The sequence below is a fragment of the Thamnophis elegans genome, chromosome 2, assembly GCF_009769535.1.
Source record: "Thamnophis elegans isolate rThaEle1 chromosome 2, rThaEle1.pri, whole genome shotgun sequence".
Taxonomy (NCBI): domain Eukaryota; kingdom Metazoa; phylum Chordata; class Lepidosauria; order Squamata; family Colubridae; genus Thamnophis; species Thamnophis elegans.
Genome location: NC_045542.1, coordinates 62,752,316 through 62,770,846, shown reverse-complemented (window position 1 = coordinate 62,770,846; position 18,531 = coordinate 62,752,316). Strand labels below are relative to the sequence as shown.

The following is an 18,531-nucleotide window of genomic DNA, read 5'->3' as shown; positions in this document are numbered from 1 at the left end:
TGAATAAAGTTACTCCAAGGACAAATTGAGACTAAGCATAACGGTGAAGAATTGTAGGATTGGTTGGTATAGCAAATTCTTGCACTAAGAAGAATTAATTGCTAATGGTTGGCCTTTCTGAGACATATTTTGACATAAAAGAGAGACAATGATTTTGGTCTTCTACTAGTACAGTATCAGGTTTAGTATATTGGCTTTTCTTTTATGTATGATATCCTTTCATTCTCAGGGTTTTAACTGCACATCTGCTCTCCAGCAACTGCATAACTATGGTGGATCATTTCTCTTCTGAAATATTCTGAGGTTATCAGGTAGTTTATCTATAAATAGATATTATTTCTACATATAATTTATTCTGGGATAGAGTTAAACCTAAGGCTGGCACCTCCTGCTCTTTCTTCTGTAATAGTCTAAATCAGGGGGGGGGGGGTTCCAGCAGGCACTACTGCCGGTTCGCTCATGTGCACACTTTGTGCGTGTGCATGCTTGATGCACACTGCACATGCATGTGCAGTGCAATTAAAATTGTTCTGTGCATGTGCAAAACTGAAAAACAAGATGGCGTCACTGCCGCCACCTGGAGAACTGGTTCAGGGGAGTGGCAGGCTTGGGTCTCTGCCGGTTCCAGCAACCCAGGCCGCCAAATTACTACCGGTTCGGCTGAACCAATCAGAACCAGTAGGAACCCACCACTGGTCTAAATGATCAACTATGGAAAATGGATAACCATAATCTTTCTCTCTTTGCTTACCATGCCTCAAAACTGATAGCATTTGGCTAAACATTACAAGAACTTCTTCTCATATGTTTCCTCTTCTGAAAAATGGTGTTGGATGAAGATTAATTTGGTGCTTTCCTGTCTCTTGATTTGTTTGTCACAGCTTTCATTGTGCATTTTAAAAACCTGATTCCTATTTAATGAAATGTTTCCACTGGTAGGTTTCCTAGTCTCCCCTTTGTCTTTAACTTCTGGACGTTTTCTAGAGACACTTTATCTACAAGGTAGAAATTGAACTTTTGCTTAATTAATCATTTTCTGAGCTCACATGGTACGTTGAATCTGAGTTTACACAGATTTTGTAACTAAGATTTAATTGACCTCATTAAGACATTCCCAGTCTATGGTTACAAGATTACATGTGGATGGATTCAATGAAATCCTATGAATATCCTTTACAGGAATTTACTTTTTGTTCCCAGCCATGGAGGACCCCAGTTGTATGTGAATGTTGTGCTGTGTTACAATTAATCAAAATGATTTCTAGAAGCCATTTTGGGAAAGTGACATATAAGTAGTCCAAGCTTAAGATATCTCAAGACGTAGCATAATCCAAAGATCATAAATAAATAAATAAAATGGGTAATAGATGACATAATAAAATAAATGTGCTGTGAACAATATGCACCAGTTTTCTCCCAAATTATAACCAAAATATAATATACTGTAGACATTAGCCACTCCGTATCTCAAGTGTCTGGCATTCTGCTGAGTATTATATATCCCAACTAATGCCAAGTTGCACTTCATTTTAGGCTCTAAATAGCTGTAGTGTTGTTATTTAAGAAGTGTTGTGTGTTCCATGGCTTTAATGTCAGACATTTAATGACTACATTACTTTAAAATCTATGTGAATATCATCCTGATTTAGCATGCTAAACCTTTTTCAAGGGGTTAATACAGGGATGGGGAGATTGTGGGACACCCTATTAGTTGCTGCTTAAGAGAAGAAAACACCAGTAGTTGGCTTATAGTGATTGCTTACTCGGGAGTCACAAGAAGCACTAAAAAAAATAGAGGAATTATTAAGTAGTGAAGTGGCAAGAAAGGCATCCAGCTATAAAATTATTTCTGACAATATACCTAAACAGCAAATGAGGCAAAACAGCTGCCCTACATTTTCTTACTTGGAGATTTTAAAATATGATGTGTTTTCAAAAAATCTGCTACTTTTCAAGTCCATGTAGTTTTGACTAGGAATGAAAGATGGAGCTGTATATTTCCAAACTTGCAATCTTTTTTTTAAAAAAATCAACTAGATTTAATATTTCATCTTTTGGGGAAAAGAACATTTGCATCTTCCAAGAGCAGGGACAGGAGCAGAAATGCATTTTAATTCCCATAAACATTCAGATCAGGAATTGCAAAAAGTTGTTACCCAACACAACCAATTAGGACATCTTATTCATCAATTGAATCCATATCTTATTTTTCAATCCAAAAAGCATGCATCTTCTCCTAAATTATTTCTATTTATTCAGCCATGTTCTTAATTTTATGTACGTACTTTCTAGGAGTTGAGGTCTAGGAGAGTCCTCACAAACTGGCATATGGATGTTTTCTTGCCAGACAACCAGTACTTTGTTACCATTCTCTTAAAGTTGCAGAAAATCTCAGAATATTGGTTCAGTTTGCATTTCTTCTTGGAAATGCAGGAATTTCATCCAAACATAAAGCTTATTAAGGTACTGCACCATTACATGTTTGTTTCAATATACTAGAAGTTAGTCTGTGTTAAAATAGAAAAAATGAATAGAAGATAAAAATATTATTCACTACAATGTATTGGCAGTCACCTCTGTCCACAACTGCTAGTTTCATCTCTCTTGAATTTAAATTATTTTTAAATCAAACTTGGCTCCTGGTGACCCCATAGATACATCCATGTAGTTTTCTTGGTTAAAAAAAAATATTTTCTGGTCTGATGATCTTTCATCCTAGGATACAAGCCTGGAATTTCCTGATATTCTCTCATCTAAGTACTGTATCAACTGGTTCCAATCGTCTTAGATTTTTAAGATCAATCACATTTAGCTAGGCACTTATTTCTTCACAGAAGTAATATGTTTGCAACATTACTTAGTGTTGGAGACAGCATGTTGAAGATAAAATATTAGCAGAGCACAGCAAGATAGCCACATTATATAAAGTAAAATGTGTATTGTCCTACTTCTAGTACAATTCAAGACTATCAGAGGTGAGAGGGAAAGGACATGACATGCGGTATAAGGAAGAGTTTAGTGTTTCATTCTTTTATCTTTCTCAAAATCTATATTCAAATTGCATCTCCTTTCAAAGCCTCATGGAATCCAATCTACATGAGTTGCTAATGCTGACCTTGATTGCTTCATTGGTCCATTTAGATTGCTAACCATTAATGTGAAGATAAAAAATAGGTTTCTATGCCTGGCATTGGAAAACCCTGTTTTAAAAATTCTGGCCACGCTGGTGACTTTCAGAGGTTGGGACTACTCTTTTTGTAAGTTCTAGCTAGCATAGCCAATAGCTAAATTAAATAAGGTTTATTTCCACACTGGGAAATGGTGCAATTAATGTGATGCTGGAGCAGCATTTGAAGCTGCTCATATGTTTTACACTGTAATACAAAGAAAATAAAGTTAGACCTGGATTTCATTTCAAAAATGTAAAAACCAATTAAATATTCTAGATTGAATTTTTTTTAAAAAAAAAAAAAACTGGTGTTCAAATTTGGATGGAATCAAATTGGACATCTGTCTATTCAAACAGTTTAAAAAATTTAAATGTAACATTTGTAAAAAAAAAAATTAGTTGCAAATCACCTGTCAGATACTGATAGCTATTACACGTTGATCATATACTAACAATGAACAGCCTGTAAATGTTAAATTCCAATAGCCATTGCATTCTTAAATACTCTGACTAGGAAATTCCATTGCTAAGAATTTAGTGGAACTTACATTTGGTTATTTGGATATGTCCAGAAAATATTCCACATCAAAATTTATACATAAAAAACCCAAAAGGCATGTGGATATTATTTCTCTTGGATTTCTCTGATAGTTGGAAATGAAAGTCCCAAACGTGTTTGCACAATTTCTCTTTGGTTTTTATCAGGGTTGCTTCATATAACATTCTGAGCCTTCAAGTTGGGAAAATCAGCCAGCTTCAGTATTTTTAATGCAGCCCTCTGCCTCAGTCTGGGAAATCAGCCAGAACTATGCACTAAATGATTACACAAACATCTTATGCTATTTTTACATCAAAGGGAATAGACCGGAGAGGCCAAATGTAGCAACAAAAAACCCCCAAAAAGGTTAATTACTTTATTTTATTTACCTACAATTTATAAAATTTATCAACTACTTGAATCCTAAGGAACTCAAGCTGATGTGCAAATATAAAGCAGAATAAACAAATTAATATAATGTAATAATAATATAAATGGTTAAACTCTTCTCATGCTACTTTGGAGTGGCTCGGAATCATCTGGTGATCTTCCCAGATTTATATTTTCCTTAATATTTTTCAATCAGAGGTGTTTTTTTTAAAAAAAAAGATGTTTGTGATTTGAAAAACTCTGTATTTTTACCTTTCCATAATTGAATATTTCCATGACTACATAAAGTTAAAAGGGTTTTTTCAAGATATTATCTTCCCCTTCTCTTGTCTAGCTACTGTAAAATTAGCTTACCTCCTTATGGAATTGGGGAAGGAATATTCCCCAGTACAGGACTAGGAGAAGATATCGTAGAATTTACTTCAATTTTATTTTTCATATTTTCTCTTTAAGTGTGTCAGAAAAGCAGCACAGGTTGTTGGAACTGTCTCTCACTGGGTTAGCAGGTGGTTGCCAAGTAAAGCACTCCCATAGAAGATATATGGAGACATATTACTTACCAAGCTGCCACATTCAGGCAAGGAGGTGGGTAGACCTAGAGGAATTCTGGGAGAGAAGATTTGAGGTTCATCTGTGCTGCTGTATGTTAGTAGATATGAGTTAAGGGATAGTAGTGGCAGCCCTAACTTCCCCCTCCCCTTCTTTCAAAGGAGTTTTTTTTCCCCGCTTGCTTGGTTTGGAAAGAGGACTGCTGTTTTGTACAAAGGGAGGTAGATAGATAGGGAGTAGATACCCACTGGGATGGCATGTTCCAAAAGACTGGCATCATCACGGAAAGGCTGAGCTCCCGCCCCACTAACCTTCTTAAATTAGTCCGGATTTCAATCTCAGCAGAGAATTCGGTACAAATCAAGAAAGCACAATAAGTTGTCAGTTAGGAGTTTGCCCAGCTTTAAGAAGGTTCCTGTTATGGATCTATAGGTAATCTAAATGTTTTTGCCACTGGTTCTGTGGGTGTGGCTTGGTGGTGATGGGTCATATGGCCAACTTTTTTTTCAGTTTTTAAAGCATCCCCCCCCCCACATTAGCCTGAACTGGCAGGAAATTATGCTTTAAAAAGTGGGGGGGGGGAAGGTTCTGATGATTGTGCGACACAGCTAAGTGTCACGGAACCTCCCCCCCCACTTTTAAAGCTTTTTTAAACTACCTGTTCAGGTGAACCTTAGCATTTTTTGCTACCAGTTCTAGCAAACCGGTCAGAACGAGTAGCATTTCACCCCTGCTACAACAGATCTATGCATTATATGTCAGCTGGCTGATGCCATCTTTTTTTTAAAAATTGCAGCTATAACCATTATAGGTCACATGCCACTCCCATTATTATGACTATCTTATCATTAAGGTCATTTTATTGGGATTGCACCAAATAGGTCCAGACTCTGATAGCCTTTTGGACAACAAAGGAGCAGTAAAATAAATATATTGTCAATATATTTTATAGATGTGGTATTCGACACAATTATTTCATTCCTATCAACAACCCTAACTTAACCCTAACTATTATCAATTTTATTGTCAACTTGTTATAATAAAAAATGATACTTCTTCTAAATACTTTTTTCCTTTCTTGCTTAAAAAGAAGTGTGAACCATATTAACCAAAAAATTCCTCAGTATTCTGAAAAATTCCTCAGCTTCCAGCAGGAAGTTTTCCATCCTTGACGATGTGTAAGGAAGCCCCAAACTAAATCCTCAATGCTCTGACTTCGATAGTCAATCTCTTCCTATACAGCCACAAAATTAAAATTAGGAAAATATCCCTACATAACCAAAGAATTATTAAAGGATTGGAACAGATCCATAGTTGTCCCAGCAACCATACAGTTCAAAATTGATACAGAAATTATATGGAAATGGAAGTAATATGAATACGTTATTTTATTTATTTTTCTCTTTTCCATATTGTTACAATCAAAAGATAGATTCATAATCAAGGCTCAAGAAAGCCCCATTATTTACATTACATTTACATTAAGTTAGAGTTAATGTAAAATCTGATAGACGGTGAAGCCAAAACCTATATGGCTTTTAACATGATCCATCTGAATTCCAAACCAAATTAAAAACATGCTGTATTTCTATTCTCTGTACTTTCACCAAGGTAAAGTTGTATTGTTGCTGGGTAAAAAAAATATAATAGTGATGTTTTATGGTTTTTTCATTCAGTCAGCAGGAGGTATTGCTAGGCAATCTTAGAAATCATAGACGAAAACTAAGGTATGTCTCTTTACCATCTGCTATAGTTTTATTGATGAAATTTTTTAAAAAACCATCTTGTTAGTCCTCAAAAGAGCAAGAAAACTTGTATTACTTGTGTAAATGAAAAAATGTTTTGTTGTATTGGAGATAGGTTGACAATCTCTTATTCATACTTTTTTTCTTTCTGTTTCTATGGAAACAGTAAAGAAACATAAAATGTCTTCATCTGCATTAATTAAATTCAGTCAATAATCAGAGGCATTTAACCATTCTACTAAAATTTATGGTTACCTAAGTTTAGAATAAATTTTCCAGAAATTACATCTGGCCCAGGGAATGACAGCATACACAGTTCTAAGCACCTCACAATTCACCCATGTTACATTGCTGCTGGGTGAATTGTATTGGCTTTCAATTTGTTTCCAGGTGGGCAATTCATGTTGTGAATTATTACCCATGAACCCTGTTTGACAGAGGACCAGGTTATCTTCAGGGTTGCCTCTCCCTGAGGAGATTTACTTAGGTCTGATAGGGTGGCTGGGATTCAGGTCCTTTTCTTCAATTGTTGTCATTTAATGCTTTCTCAATAGCTGCCCCTTGGATTCACAGGTCCCAACCCTCTGAAAAGCAGTAAAAACCTGCATTTTACTATAAGTACTAGGGTAGTGTGAGTTTTTTTAAGGATATATGGAGAAGGGTAGCAGTTGGAGATCTGGAAGTTTTCTATGTTGATTTTTCTGCATTTATTACATTTATTGTTGTTTTTGAGCCACTCAAACCTATGTTGCATAAGATGGGCAGGTATATAATCCAGTAAATAGATAGACTGGTGAAAAAGAGATTGAAAGGAAAAGTCAAAATAATTAAATATCCTCATAAGGATATTTAAAAGTACAAAATTGAGGCTTGACTGTAATGTTTTGCCCAATGTAATGAAGGGTCAACCAACATCCAGGAACCTGTCAAAGTTAAGATGGCTTCCTTATAACCTGTCCTAACAGAGAGCAGAAAGAGAAGCAGAAAAAGTGTAGGGCAATAAAAGGAACCTAAAAAAAAATTTGAGGTTAAAAAAAAAACCTAGGAAATAATAAAAAAATTAAATGTATTTGAGTGGAAAAAGTCCAGAACAATAGTTCCGCCATTAGATAGCCACAGACTGAATGAGAAGCTCGAGGAATGTATACAGTCTCTGCTACCATAGAAGAGACAGAAACTTGGCCCAGTATTGACTTTTTCAGGGAATGAATTGGAACAAATAAAGCTAATTAAAGTAGCAGATGAAGATATTGCAAAACATCTTGAGACAGCCTACAGAAACAAATCACCAAGTCTGGATGGCATCCACCTGAGAATTCTTAAAGAATTCAATGATGAAATTCCTGGCCTCCTAACAAAAGTAGGTATATAAATAGCATAAATTAATTATTGAAATGAAAGAATATGTTGTAAAACTAAGAAGCAGAAGGATGCAATAGTTCTGAATCTATGTCTTCTGGTTTTGTGCCATAGAATTAATGAATGAAAGGGAAATGACGGTGTAGCTTTAATTAAGAATGGAACAAGAATAAATGATAAAAAGTATGAATTGGTCTCATCTATAGTCTCATCTATGTTAATGTGACAGCATGTCAGCATAGGGCTACATAGCTTGTTATGCTGTATTCTAGTGAATGGTAATAATGGAAGAATCAAAGATGAGTTTTAGGGAAAAATTGGAACATCCATCCATCTAATTGGGTAATTTATTTACTCTGGATTGGATCTCTACAAAGTCTCTGGATATAACTGACCAAAAGACAGACAGACAGATGGTGGTTTGATATGTTCAAATCTAATGAGATGGCTAGACAACTTCTTGTGAAGTCATCTGGGATTAGCTAATTCTGTAGAGTCCAAGAGGAATTACATTGGATTTTCTGTAGCCTGAACTCAACCACCTGAATCCTTTTCCTGCCCATCTGGTTTCTACGTGCAGCCAAGGATGGGTTCTATGTAGGATTTGAGAGTTAAGAGCCAATGCTTAGGCCCATGTGGATACCTGGACAGGAAGAAATAATTGCTGCATTGATTCAAGAACAGTTAAAAGATTCAGAAAGAAAAGTCGGTAAGACAATCAGGGCTTTGCAGTGATCTGGATTTGAATGGAAAGAGATTGTGTGTGAATATATATCACAACAGCCAGTTTAGTGTAGTGTTTAAGCTATCAGGTTAGAAACTGGGAGACTGTGACTTTTAATCCCACCTTGAGCACAAAACCAGCTGAGTGACTTTGGGCCAGTTATTTTCTGTCAGCTTTTAGAAGGCAGCAATAGCAAACCACTTCTGAAAAACTTTGCCAAAAATATATATACAGGGAATTGTCTTGGCAATCTCTGAGAATGAAACACATTTGAGTGGAAGGGGGAAAAAAAACCATATATTATTTTAATCAGCAACTCCTCAAATAAACGGTATCTTTTCCTGAGCTTGTGCTGCATGATCCTAGAAAAAAAATGTTGAAAGAGGCAACTTGCTCACTTTAATATCTTTTCACCATCAAATCGAGTTTGCTTCACAGATTTATATTTGGTGGCTATGAGTTTGCATTCAGGGATGGTGGGGAGCAAAGAGACCATTACCCTGATCCTGTGGGATTAAATAAATCAAAATATGTCAGAAGCAATGCAATGCAATGATTAGTAGTATTAAAATGGTACTCAGATGAGACTTGATCTGTCCTGTATCTAGGCATGTTTTTCAATTGAGTCATTTTCTCCTCTAAGATGGTTTATTGGCTACTTTATCTGTAGACCTTAGTTTATAGTTACAGGGGAACTTTGTATTGATTAGCAGTTCCAGGAGAACTATTCTTCCATTAATCAATAGAGAAGTGATTGGACAATTGCTCAGTGGAAGGCGCACCTGGATTCTGCTTCCTCTGCAGTTATCTGGGACATTCTTTTAATTCTTGGCAGCTCCTGTGTCCCTGTTGCTTCTGATACTGCTGCCTTTTTCTGGAATGGAATAGATTCAAGCTATCAAAATAATGCCAACAAAAATATGAAGCATGACTATATATGTAGAGAGAGCCAGGAGGACTGAGTTCCTTGGAAAAACCACAGTATAATGATTATAGCAGCAAAGCAACCCTGTTGTGATGTTACTGGTTTTTATGTATTATATTTCCATAGTGTATGAAATATGCCAAACCTTATTCTAAGTGCTTAGCAAGATGGTGATGGTGATTAAACATTTTGTAATGTATAGCTCTTTATTTGATTGCTATTTGCTTTCAATAAACTAACAAGATAGCCATTCATAGATAGGAAATTGTTGCAGATCCCCATGTTGCTACTTTCAGTAGTTTTTATGAAGAGAGCAATGTCTTTCACACACATTTTTAATAATATGAGGCCCTCCGGGGCTGGAAACGGCCCATTTTCTGACTTCCGGTGGGCCTGGTAGATCCGTTTTTCACCCTTCCCAGGCTCAAGGGACTTTTTAGGAGCCTAGGGAGGGCAAAACCAGTCTTCCTTGTATCCCCAGAGGCCCTCTGGATGCCAGAAACGGCCCATTTTCTGACTTCCAATGGGCCCGGTCCGTTTTTCACCCTCTCCAGGCTCCAGAGGCCTTCTAGGAGATAAACAAGGTGTGTACATTAGAGATTGTTTCACAAGAATGAAACATATATACCACTTCGGCCCTGGTTTATTTGAATAAACATGAATGCCATTCCAGAGTAAGCACTTTTTGGTCTTTCCAATAGAATAATAAGCAGCTAGAGCTAGTCGCAAGCGCTCCGTTCAGTCCCAACCGATGATGGCTGTGAGGATCCGCCTTTGATGCACAAAGCATAACTGAGCTCCCCATGTTCCAAGTGATGCAAAATAGCTCCAGCAGGCTCTGCCAAAGTGGCTATGCTGCATTACATTAGTAGCACTGGAACACAGGATGATGTTCAGAAGGAGTAAAACCATTGTATCACAGCAGTAGGGCCTATTAGAAATGAAGCAATCCCACTGGGGCATTTTATTTGCACACTCCAGTAGAGTGGACGCCAAAGGCTTTGCTAATGCTTCATGGGCTGCTAATTTCCTCTCTGACCCCTTTTGTGGAGGGGTGACCCCAGCCAGAATCCTTCTGCAATGAATGCCAAAGCCTGACACAGGTCTGGGTTAGGGGTGACAAAGAGGCCTCTGTGGGCTTTAATCAGGCTCCAGTTTGCCGTTTAAGAACCGGGAAAGGGGGGGAAGAGTTGTGGCTCTCTAAAGATCTGGGTGGTACAATAAGGGAGGCCCAGGGTCTCCCATGGAGGCAGCTGAGTTGCAGCAGGCAGCAGAAGACAGGCTAAAAAATTCATCAGACAAGGAGGGGAGTACAAGAAAGGAGAGGCGGATGGCTTCTTTTGTGAAGGGCTTTCTTTGGAATATAGAAGGTTTTTCAATGAATGCCCCCATTAGATGACCCAATCAGGTCCTGGCAGATGGATCTCCTAGGCACACTGCTTATTCATGGCAGAGAGTAAGTTGCTCTCTCGCTTCCCTTCCCCTTTGCTGCATCCCTCCCTTCTTCCCACATGCCCTCATGCGTATTAAGACTAACTTTCTAATGTATGTGTATATATGTACATATCTATATCTATATTTCTTTTTCTTCTTGTCCATCCCCAAAGACTGTGATACCTACTGCAAGGCATCCAAAGGGAAGCTGAAGATAAACATGAAGAAGTATTGCAAGAAAGACTATGGTGAGCAACTCTCTCTCCTACCCAATGTCACCCTGGAAATGCTTGGTGTTTGTCTGTCTTGTCACAGGAGGTTTGAAAGTGGCATTTCTTTTTCTGAAACATGGTCAGTATAATCTGCGTTATGGTATGGTAAGCGATTATTATTGGCCCAAAAAGGCCAATTCCTACCTGTCTGCAATCTTGTTTATAATTGAACCAGCAATAAAGGATCTGCCCAAGGTCTGAGATGGGCATAATAGCAATAGCACTTAGATTTATATACCGCTTTATAATGCTTTACAGCCCTCTCTAAGTGGTTTGCAGATTCAGCATATTTCTCCCAACAGTCTGGGTTATTTTACCAACCTAGGAAGGATGGAAGGCTGAGTCAATCTTGAGCCTGGTAAGAATTGATCTGCCAAACTGCTGGCAGGCAGTGATCAACAGAAGTAGCCTGCAGTACTGCACTCTAAATGGGAGGACCGAAAGGAAATCAGTGAAACATGCAGCAAAGAATCTCCTGGGATCTTGCTCTAGGACAGCCCCCTGATGAGAGCATATTCAGCTACCCAAAACACTGAGTGGGCAAGGGAAATTTACTCTCTTGCCTCTTGGAAAAACTCATAAACTACAGCGAAATATTTCATTCATATATGGGTAGCTTGTATAGTATGTACTGGGAGGCATGTATCAAGACAGAGTTTTTAGATTGTGTTCACACAGCATCTTTAACCTGCTTGTACATTGATCAATGTCCTGGGTTGTCCAAATATATTGAATAGAAACTGCCCAAATGGGCTGGATTGACACACATGCTAAACCACAAGACAAACATGCAAGTAAAGCTTTTTTTCCCCATGCTCAACACATTAAGGACAAATTAATGGATAGAGTCTTAGAGTGAGCCCACCAAAGTTAGAAAGTTTCTTATCAATGATGAAATAAAAGGAATGTTGGTAGAATGTTGCCAGGAGTGAAGAAATGCTAGGGAAGGCAAACATTAGAACTATGCATTCAATGTGCATTTATGTGAATTTGTGTGGTTTCTCTTATTAACAGAAGTGAACATGTAAAGATGATGGGTATGACAGCCTAATTTCCTGGGAGACAGGAAGATATGTTCCTGCCACAGTCAGTTTTGTTCTATTTCAAATTAGTATGGTGTGGCTTTCTTTGTTTGTCCTGTGCATCATAGCCAGGTTACCAGAGCCAATTGGTTGTATGATTTGTTAGCAACTAATGACAACTACTCCATCCCTTTGATTCTATCTGTCAAGAAGGAATAAAATAAAGGAAAAAAATATGTCAGAGGTTCAACAAATGAATAGAACAGTTGTAAAACAGTGGCAATTTTTCACAATGAAGATGAATTAAAAATCTTTTAGTATGGTTTTTCCATGAAACTTTAGGTGTGTGCGCTTAAAAATAAACATGTGACAGCAATTTATAACATGGGTTGTTAAAAATTTTAGTAGGAAAAAATACAATTAAAAATTTTAAACTATATTTCATTGGAAAAGACTTCTGACAATGAAACTAGTATCACCAATCCTGACCTAGGAAACAAACAAATGATCATTAAACAAAACCAGAGTTTTCACTCAAGGCACAATTGACCAGACTGGAATTACGGATATCTTGGATGTATTATGCAAGGATCATTCTAATCCCTTTATAATTGTGGCAAAATTGGAAGGAAACACCAAGCAAGGTGGACTTCATTTCTGTGGTGATGGATGTACCCTTGTAATATCTGAAGGGCCAGTAGGGAGACTGATCATTGTGGAGGTCTATATATATGGTTGCTAAGAGCTGAACATGGCTTGATGACACAGAATCAATCAATAATCCTATATATTACCTTATAGGCAAGAAAGAAAAGGGAAAGCCCCTAAAAGCATGATTGCTTTACACATTAGGTAAAACTTGATATATTGATTTCTGTCATGTTTTATAATAAAATGATTAAATATTTGTTCCATATTCTTTCAATGCTGTAGTTTTTGTATAAAAATACAGGAAGAGTTAAGAATCCTACAAACAATTGTGTAATTGATGTAGAATGAGTGCATTGCCAGATTTATAGTATCAATCTTTTTCAACTATAAAAACTTAAAACTTAATTGTCTTCCTGTTTCTAAATGACTTTCTGTTTCCAAATCATTTTGTCCAAAAGGATGCTACTTAATGCATAACACCATAATAATTAAAGTTTCAGTTTTGAGCAGCACATTTCCATCAATACATGAAGCATTATTTTAAGTCACTCACACATATACACATACACACACACACATAGATTGATGTGATTGGTTATAAACTGTGCAGTCAATTTAAAATGGGAGGGTGAAAGTAATTACAGAGTTGTTAAGTTTGAATGTCCACAAGCATACTTGGTAATACGTAGACCTATGCCAAACAACTTCGCTTCAACAAAGAAATTTGTGCTGTGGAAGCAACATGATTCGCTTCATTGAAGCGAAGAGGTGAAGTGATTCACCTTGACAAAGCAATTCACATAATCTTAAACCACTTTGGGCAGGGCTTCCAGAATGGGCAGCTTTGTGCACACTGCTGGATGTGCAGTGTACTCTGAAGCCACCCAACCTTGAAGAACTTGAACAGTTCGTGAGGGGGCTCCAGGCTAGAAGTCTGAACTTCCCATTGTTCAAAAATGGTCACTTTGAGGTCAGTGGCAGAGTTCCTTAGACAGCTGAAGTTCCCTCCCCCTTCCCGTTAATCTTTGAATACTGAAATTTCTGAGATTACCTTTATACCCATTTATGTAATTTTGCCAGTTCATTCTATATATTCTGCAGACTGGCACTGATCCCTTCTGATGGCATATATCACAGTGGAAGATGATAAATAGAATAAAGTTCCCAAACATTAATTGCTGTAATTAGAACTTGGTGTATTTTTTCTGAACTGATTACATTTATTCTCTTGAATTGTTATAAGGAGGGGTATTTCCTTTTTGTTTTATTTGTAGTTTGTTGTTGTTAATAAGCTGTATTAGGTTGTTGGGGCAGAACAGCCTGTAATTAGGAGCAGCCCAATTAGACTTAGAACTTAGACTTAGACTAGCTTTATTGTCACTTTAAATGTACACTAATCGGCATACATTAACATGAAATTTCCTTGCATACAGCTCTCAAGGGGCTTGCAAAAGAAAAGCTTGTAAAGGAAAAGTAATTTTATTGACCATGATGGGCTGCAATTCATTGTTTATGTGTTGGACTGGTTTTAATGCACAATCAAAAGTGGCTAGTCTTTATCTTGATCAAGATAAAGGCTTGATCAAGGGCTTCACCTTAAGCCTGATAGGGCTTCACTGTATAGATGAAGCTAGAGGATATTTTAGGGATGAAAGCTCTATGCACCCCAAGAGTACAAAAGGACCAGTTTATTCTAGCAGCAGACTAGATACCAGGAGACAATTAGTTGTAGTCCTGCTTTAGGCATAAAAGCCTGTCAGATGACTTTGGACTGGTCACTTTTTGTCAATAACCCAATTCCCCTCCCAGGGTTCCTGTTTAGAGAACAATAGGAAGAAGAAGTGTGTGATGGTTGCCTTGAGTTATTTATAAAAACAATAATGGCAGTATTTTTTTTTTATGTGACAGTCATGCCTCTTTCTGTTTCATGTGCCCAGACAGGCACACTTTATTAGACCTACAGAGCCTTCGTCCTACTTCTATTTTGACACTGTTTTCTTGGGCTCCTTTGGATTGAGGGATAGGAAAAAAAAAAAAAACTTCATCTTCTTCCCTCCCCTCACACCCGTTGAACTTAATTGACGATTATAAGCTTCTTTCTTCAAATGATGGCTGATCAGCAATAAGGGGAGGAAAAGAGATTCTGGAGTGCGACAGAGAGCAATGAAGCAGGAAGGCATGAGAAACAATTAATTTATTGTGGTGCTGAAATGGAGGCTGGGGAATCCATGGTCAAGAGCAGTCAGAACATAGATCTAGCACTCTTACAGGCCATGTTCCTCCTATGCATCTTGCCCGCTGGGTTGAGGGGAGGGCAGAAGTGGGAAAGATGCCTTTTTTATCCCCTTACTCACCAGATCTCTGACCCACAGATCAGCTCCAGGGAATCAGAAACCTGGCGGTAAAGAAAGGACTCCCCCAGCTGCTTATTGGAGGGAGAAATAGCTATTTATTTATTTATTTATTCATTCATTCATTCATTCATTCAACTTCTATAGCTGCCCATCTCAATTAGCGACTCTGGGCAGCATGCAACATAAAAACATTTTAAAATTCAGGGTAAATCTATATGGTCACCAAGTAAGGCTATTGCCATAGATGTTAATATACCTCAGTCATTAAAATAGCCATGCCAGAATAGATAATATAGTTTTAATCAGAGGGCCTAGTCCTCTTTCCAAACTCACCTCCTCCACAGTTCTTCCCATGTTAAATGGGATAATTTGGTGGATATATATTAACTTGCAGCCGAGTTATTGGTAGAAGGGAAAGCAAAATTAGAGATAGCCAATCACTTTACTTAACTTGTACCAACTTTACTATTCTAAGGACAGCACTGATCTTATTATTATATAATCACAGGAGTTGACAATTAGGGCAATATAACCATCCTGCCACCTCAAGGGAAGGTGATTTGTTAAAGCCATAACTGGCTTCAACATATTTTGCAAAGTTGTAAGAGGAAAGGCTATCTGTGCGAACTGCTTGTGGTTTCAGAGGAACAGTTGCAGGCATATGAACATATCAATACAAATATTAAATATATATCTGTTACACAGATTCTAGTAACACTCAGCTTCCACAATATCACCTGTTTTCAGATGATTGGCAACTTTAGCTTGTTGCAGCAAAGCATCATGAAAGAAAACCTCTTTCACATTAGCACCAGGAGTCAATAGCAGAAGCCAGTTAATTTCTGACTCTGCCTTGAGTCTCTTCTTCATAACCCAAATACTTTTTGCACCCATTTGCCTGTCCTTGGAAACAATGGACAGGCTGCAGCAAATGGATGTTTCTTTCTATCAACTGTTTTGATACTTTTGGAGATATAAAAACCAATAGAGTGAGGTAACCCATCCACAGTTTATTTCTATTAGCACAATTCACGTACCTTCGGATATAATAAGGCTTTTACCCTTGAACCTAAAGTTAGGATTACTGCATATCATTTCTTAGAGACATATAATCTAACTTTTAAAAAATCCTTTACTCTACAAGGTGAAGAAATAGTTCACCAATTACTTCTAACAAAGCATATGGCTTTTCCATTGCAAGAAATGACTCTTTTGTAGCTGTATGTGACATTGCATCATCCATAACAAATTATGCTGCTTTTGTTATTTTGTCTCCCTTGGAATCCCCTCCCCTTCAAGCAACTTGAGTCAACTTTAATTCAGTGAAAAACAAAATAAATAACACTGATAAAAACAATCTAGGGGCTGAAGCTGCAGGTTTTTTCAGATATTGCTGGTAAACTGTGGGTTTCCTTAAATTAGTCATTGCTTGGGAGATTAACTCTTTTTTGTAATGTGTAATTTCTCTCTCTCCATCTTTTGATATCTCTTCCCATAACACGTTGCATTTTCCCCTCCTTTCTTTTTCTGCATTGCTATCCCTTTACCTTCTTCCCATCGTCTTCTTATGTTTTCATATCATATGTTTCTCTGCATGAGAATGGTTGGTGTGTGCTGTATAAACACAGGGATCTAATAATTCTATCAATGCTGTATCATATTGTACAGTCAATTCATCTTAACATACAGTTATTAAATCAAAACAGGGATGTGGTGGCTCAGTAGCTAAGACACTGAGCTTGTCAATCAGAAAGGTCGATAGTTCGGGGTTCGAATCCCTATCGCTGCATAATGGAGTGAGCTCCCGTTACTTGTCCCAGCTTCTGCCAATCTAGCAGTTCAAAATGCAAGTATAAAAATAGGGACCACCTTTGGTGGGAAGGTAACAGAGTTCAGTGCGCCTTTGGCATTTAATCAGTCCGGCTACATGACCATGGAGATGTCTTCGGACAGCGCTGGCTCTTCGGCTTTGAAACTGAGATGAGCACTGCCCCATAGAGTCGGGAATGACTAGCACATATGTGCGAGGGGAACCTTTACCAAATCAATTCGTTTTATTTCTTGCCCCGTATTCTTTTAGATCCTTTGGCCTATGCACACAGACATAACTATACAGAAACATATGTGCATCTATCACTCCACTCTGGTGGAGAGAAAATCCCCAGGACTAGTTTTATTTGAAGCTGGCAATTCTAGGTTGACAAGGTGAACTGGGTGGACATTGGACATTTGTTCTATTTTTTTTTAATCTTTTCATTTTGTGGGAATTATTTGAAATCTTGGGTCAATTTTCTTCCCAGTAAGTAGAGTATATCCTTGATTTCCACAGAATTTAGGACTCATTTGAATGGCAGTTCTTTTTTTACTTCAGCCCATAATTATTTTGTTATGCCATACATTGATTCTAAACTATTTGTGATTTCACTCTGGTACTTTAAATTATCCTACAAAGCATTCCTATTGTAAAACTAAAATTAAGCTGAACTTAGTTTTTAACATCACTGAAACAAACAGAAGTTCGTTTTTCTGACATATGTCATTGGATGAGAAAATTATGTTGTCCCTTTCTTATGAATATGCCAGGGTCGTGTAATAGGTAAAAGAAGTATACATGTCCTTAAAGGGATATTCATGGTGTTGTTGACATTCTATAAAGTTGCATTTAAATTTAGCATGGGTATCTAAAGAGGTTTTATTGTAGTGTCCAACATCTTTCAATAGTAGCCATAAAGCCTAGAGTTCATAAGAGTGGCTCTATAATAAAATCTGGAGGGCCACACCATACCCATCACTAAAGTATTTTATATTACAACCAGAGGATCAGTATATAGGAAAGGAGGGATTGGTGATACTAGTTTCTGCAGTAGTAGAATTAATGTGTGAAAAACTACCAAGTCAATTAGGTTTTTTTTAAAACAAATGCAAAATCCGCCTTATGTTTATTATAAGCAGGTGCTAGTGGCATGGAAGTTTTTGCAACAATATTTTTAGGTGAGGACACAATATTAAAAAGAGAAGAAGAGAAAAGTCCAGCTGTGAAACTACAGAATAGATTGCCCAGAAGGACAATGAAGACGTTTTTATGGATTTCCCAGCAGGAAGCCAATTAGAAGACTGTTTTCTTGAACTTTACAAGATGATAACAGCTCTGAATATCCCAAAAAGCCCTAATTAGATTGAATATGGCTATTTCCCTTATGTGCTGAATTGAAGTGCTATCATCTAGACTAGTTTCTATTGAGGTTTTAATGTCCTTTTAATTTGCTGATTCAAAGATGATGGTCTTTAAAAAGAAACAAAAGGAAAACACTCTGTCTTAGTTATGTTTCAAAATTTCACAAGCAAATTATATTGTGTTCAAATATTTAGGACCAGGAACATTTAAAGACAATTTAGTTC

General features: G+C 37.2%; 1 protein-coding gene across 1 annotated transcript in view; it reads left to right on the top strand.

The window, feature by feature from the left end:
• The window catches only part of NTN1 (netrin 1), a 119,664-nt gene that overhangs the window by 93,499 nt on the left and 7,634 nt on the right, over positions 1–18,531 (top strand). The window contains exon 5 of the mRNA XM_032211429.1: positions 11,007–11,081. Coding sequence (XP_032067320.1) covers positions 11,007–11,081 — 75 coding nt within the window. The remainder of the gene's footprint in view (positions 1–11,006; positions 11,082–18,531) is intronic.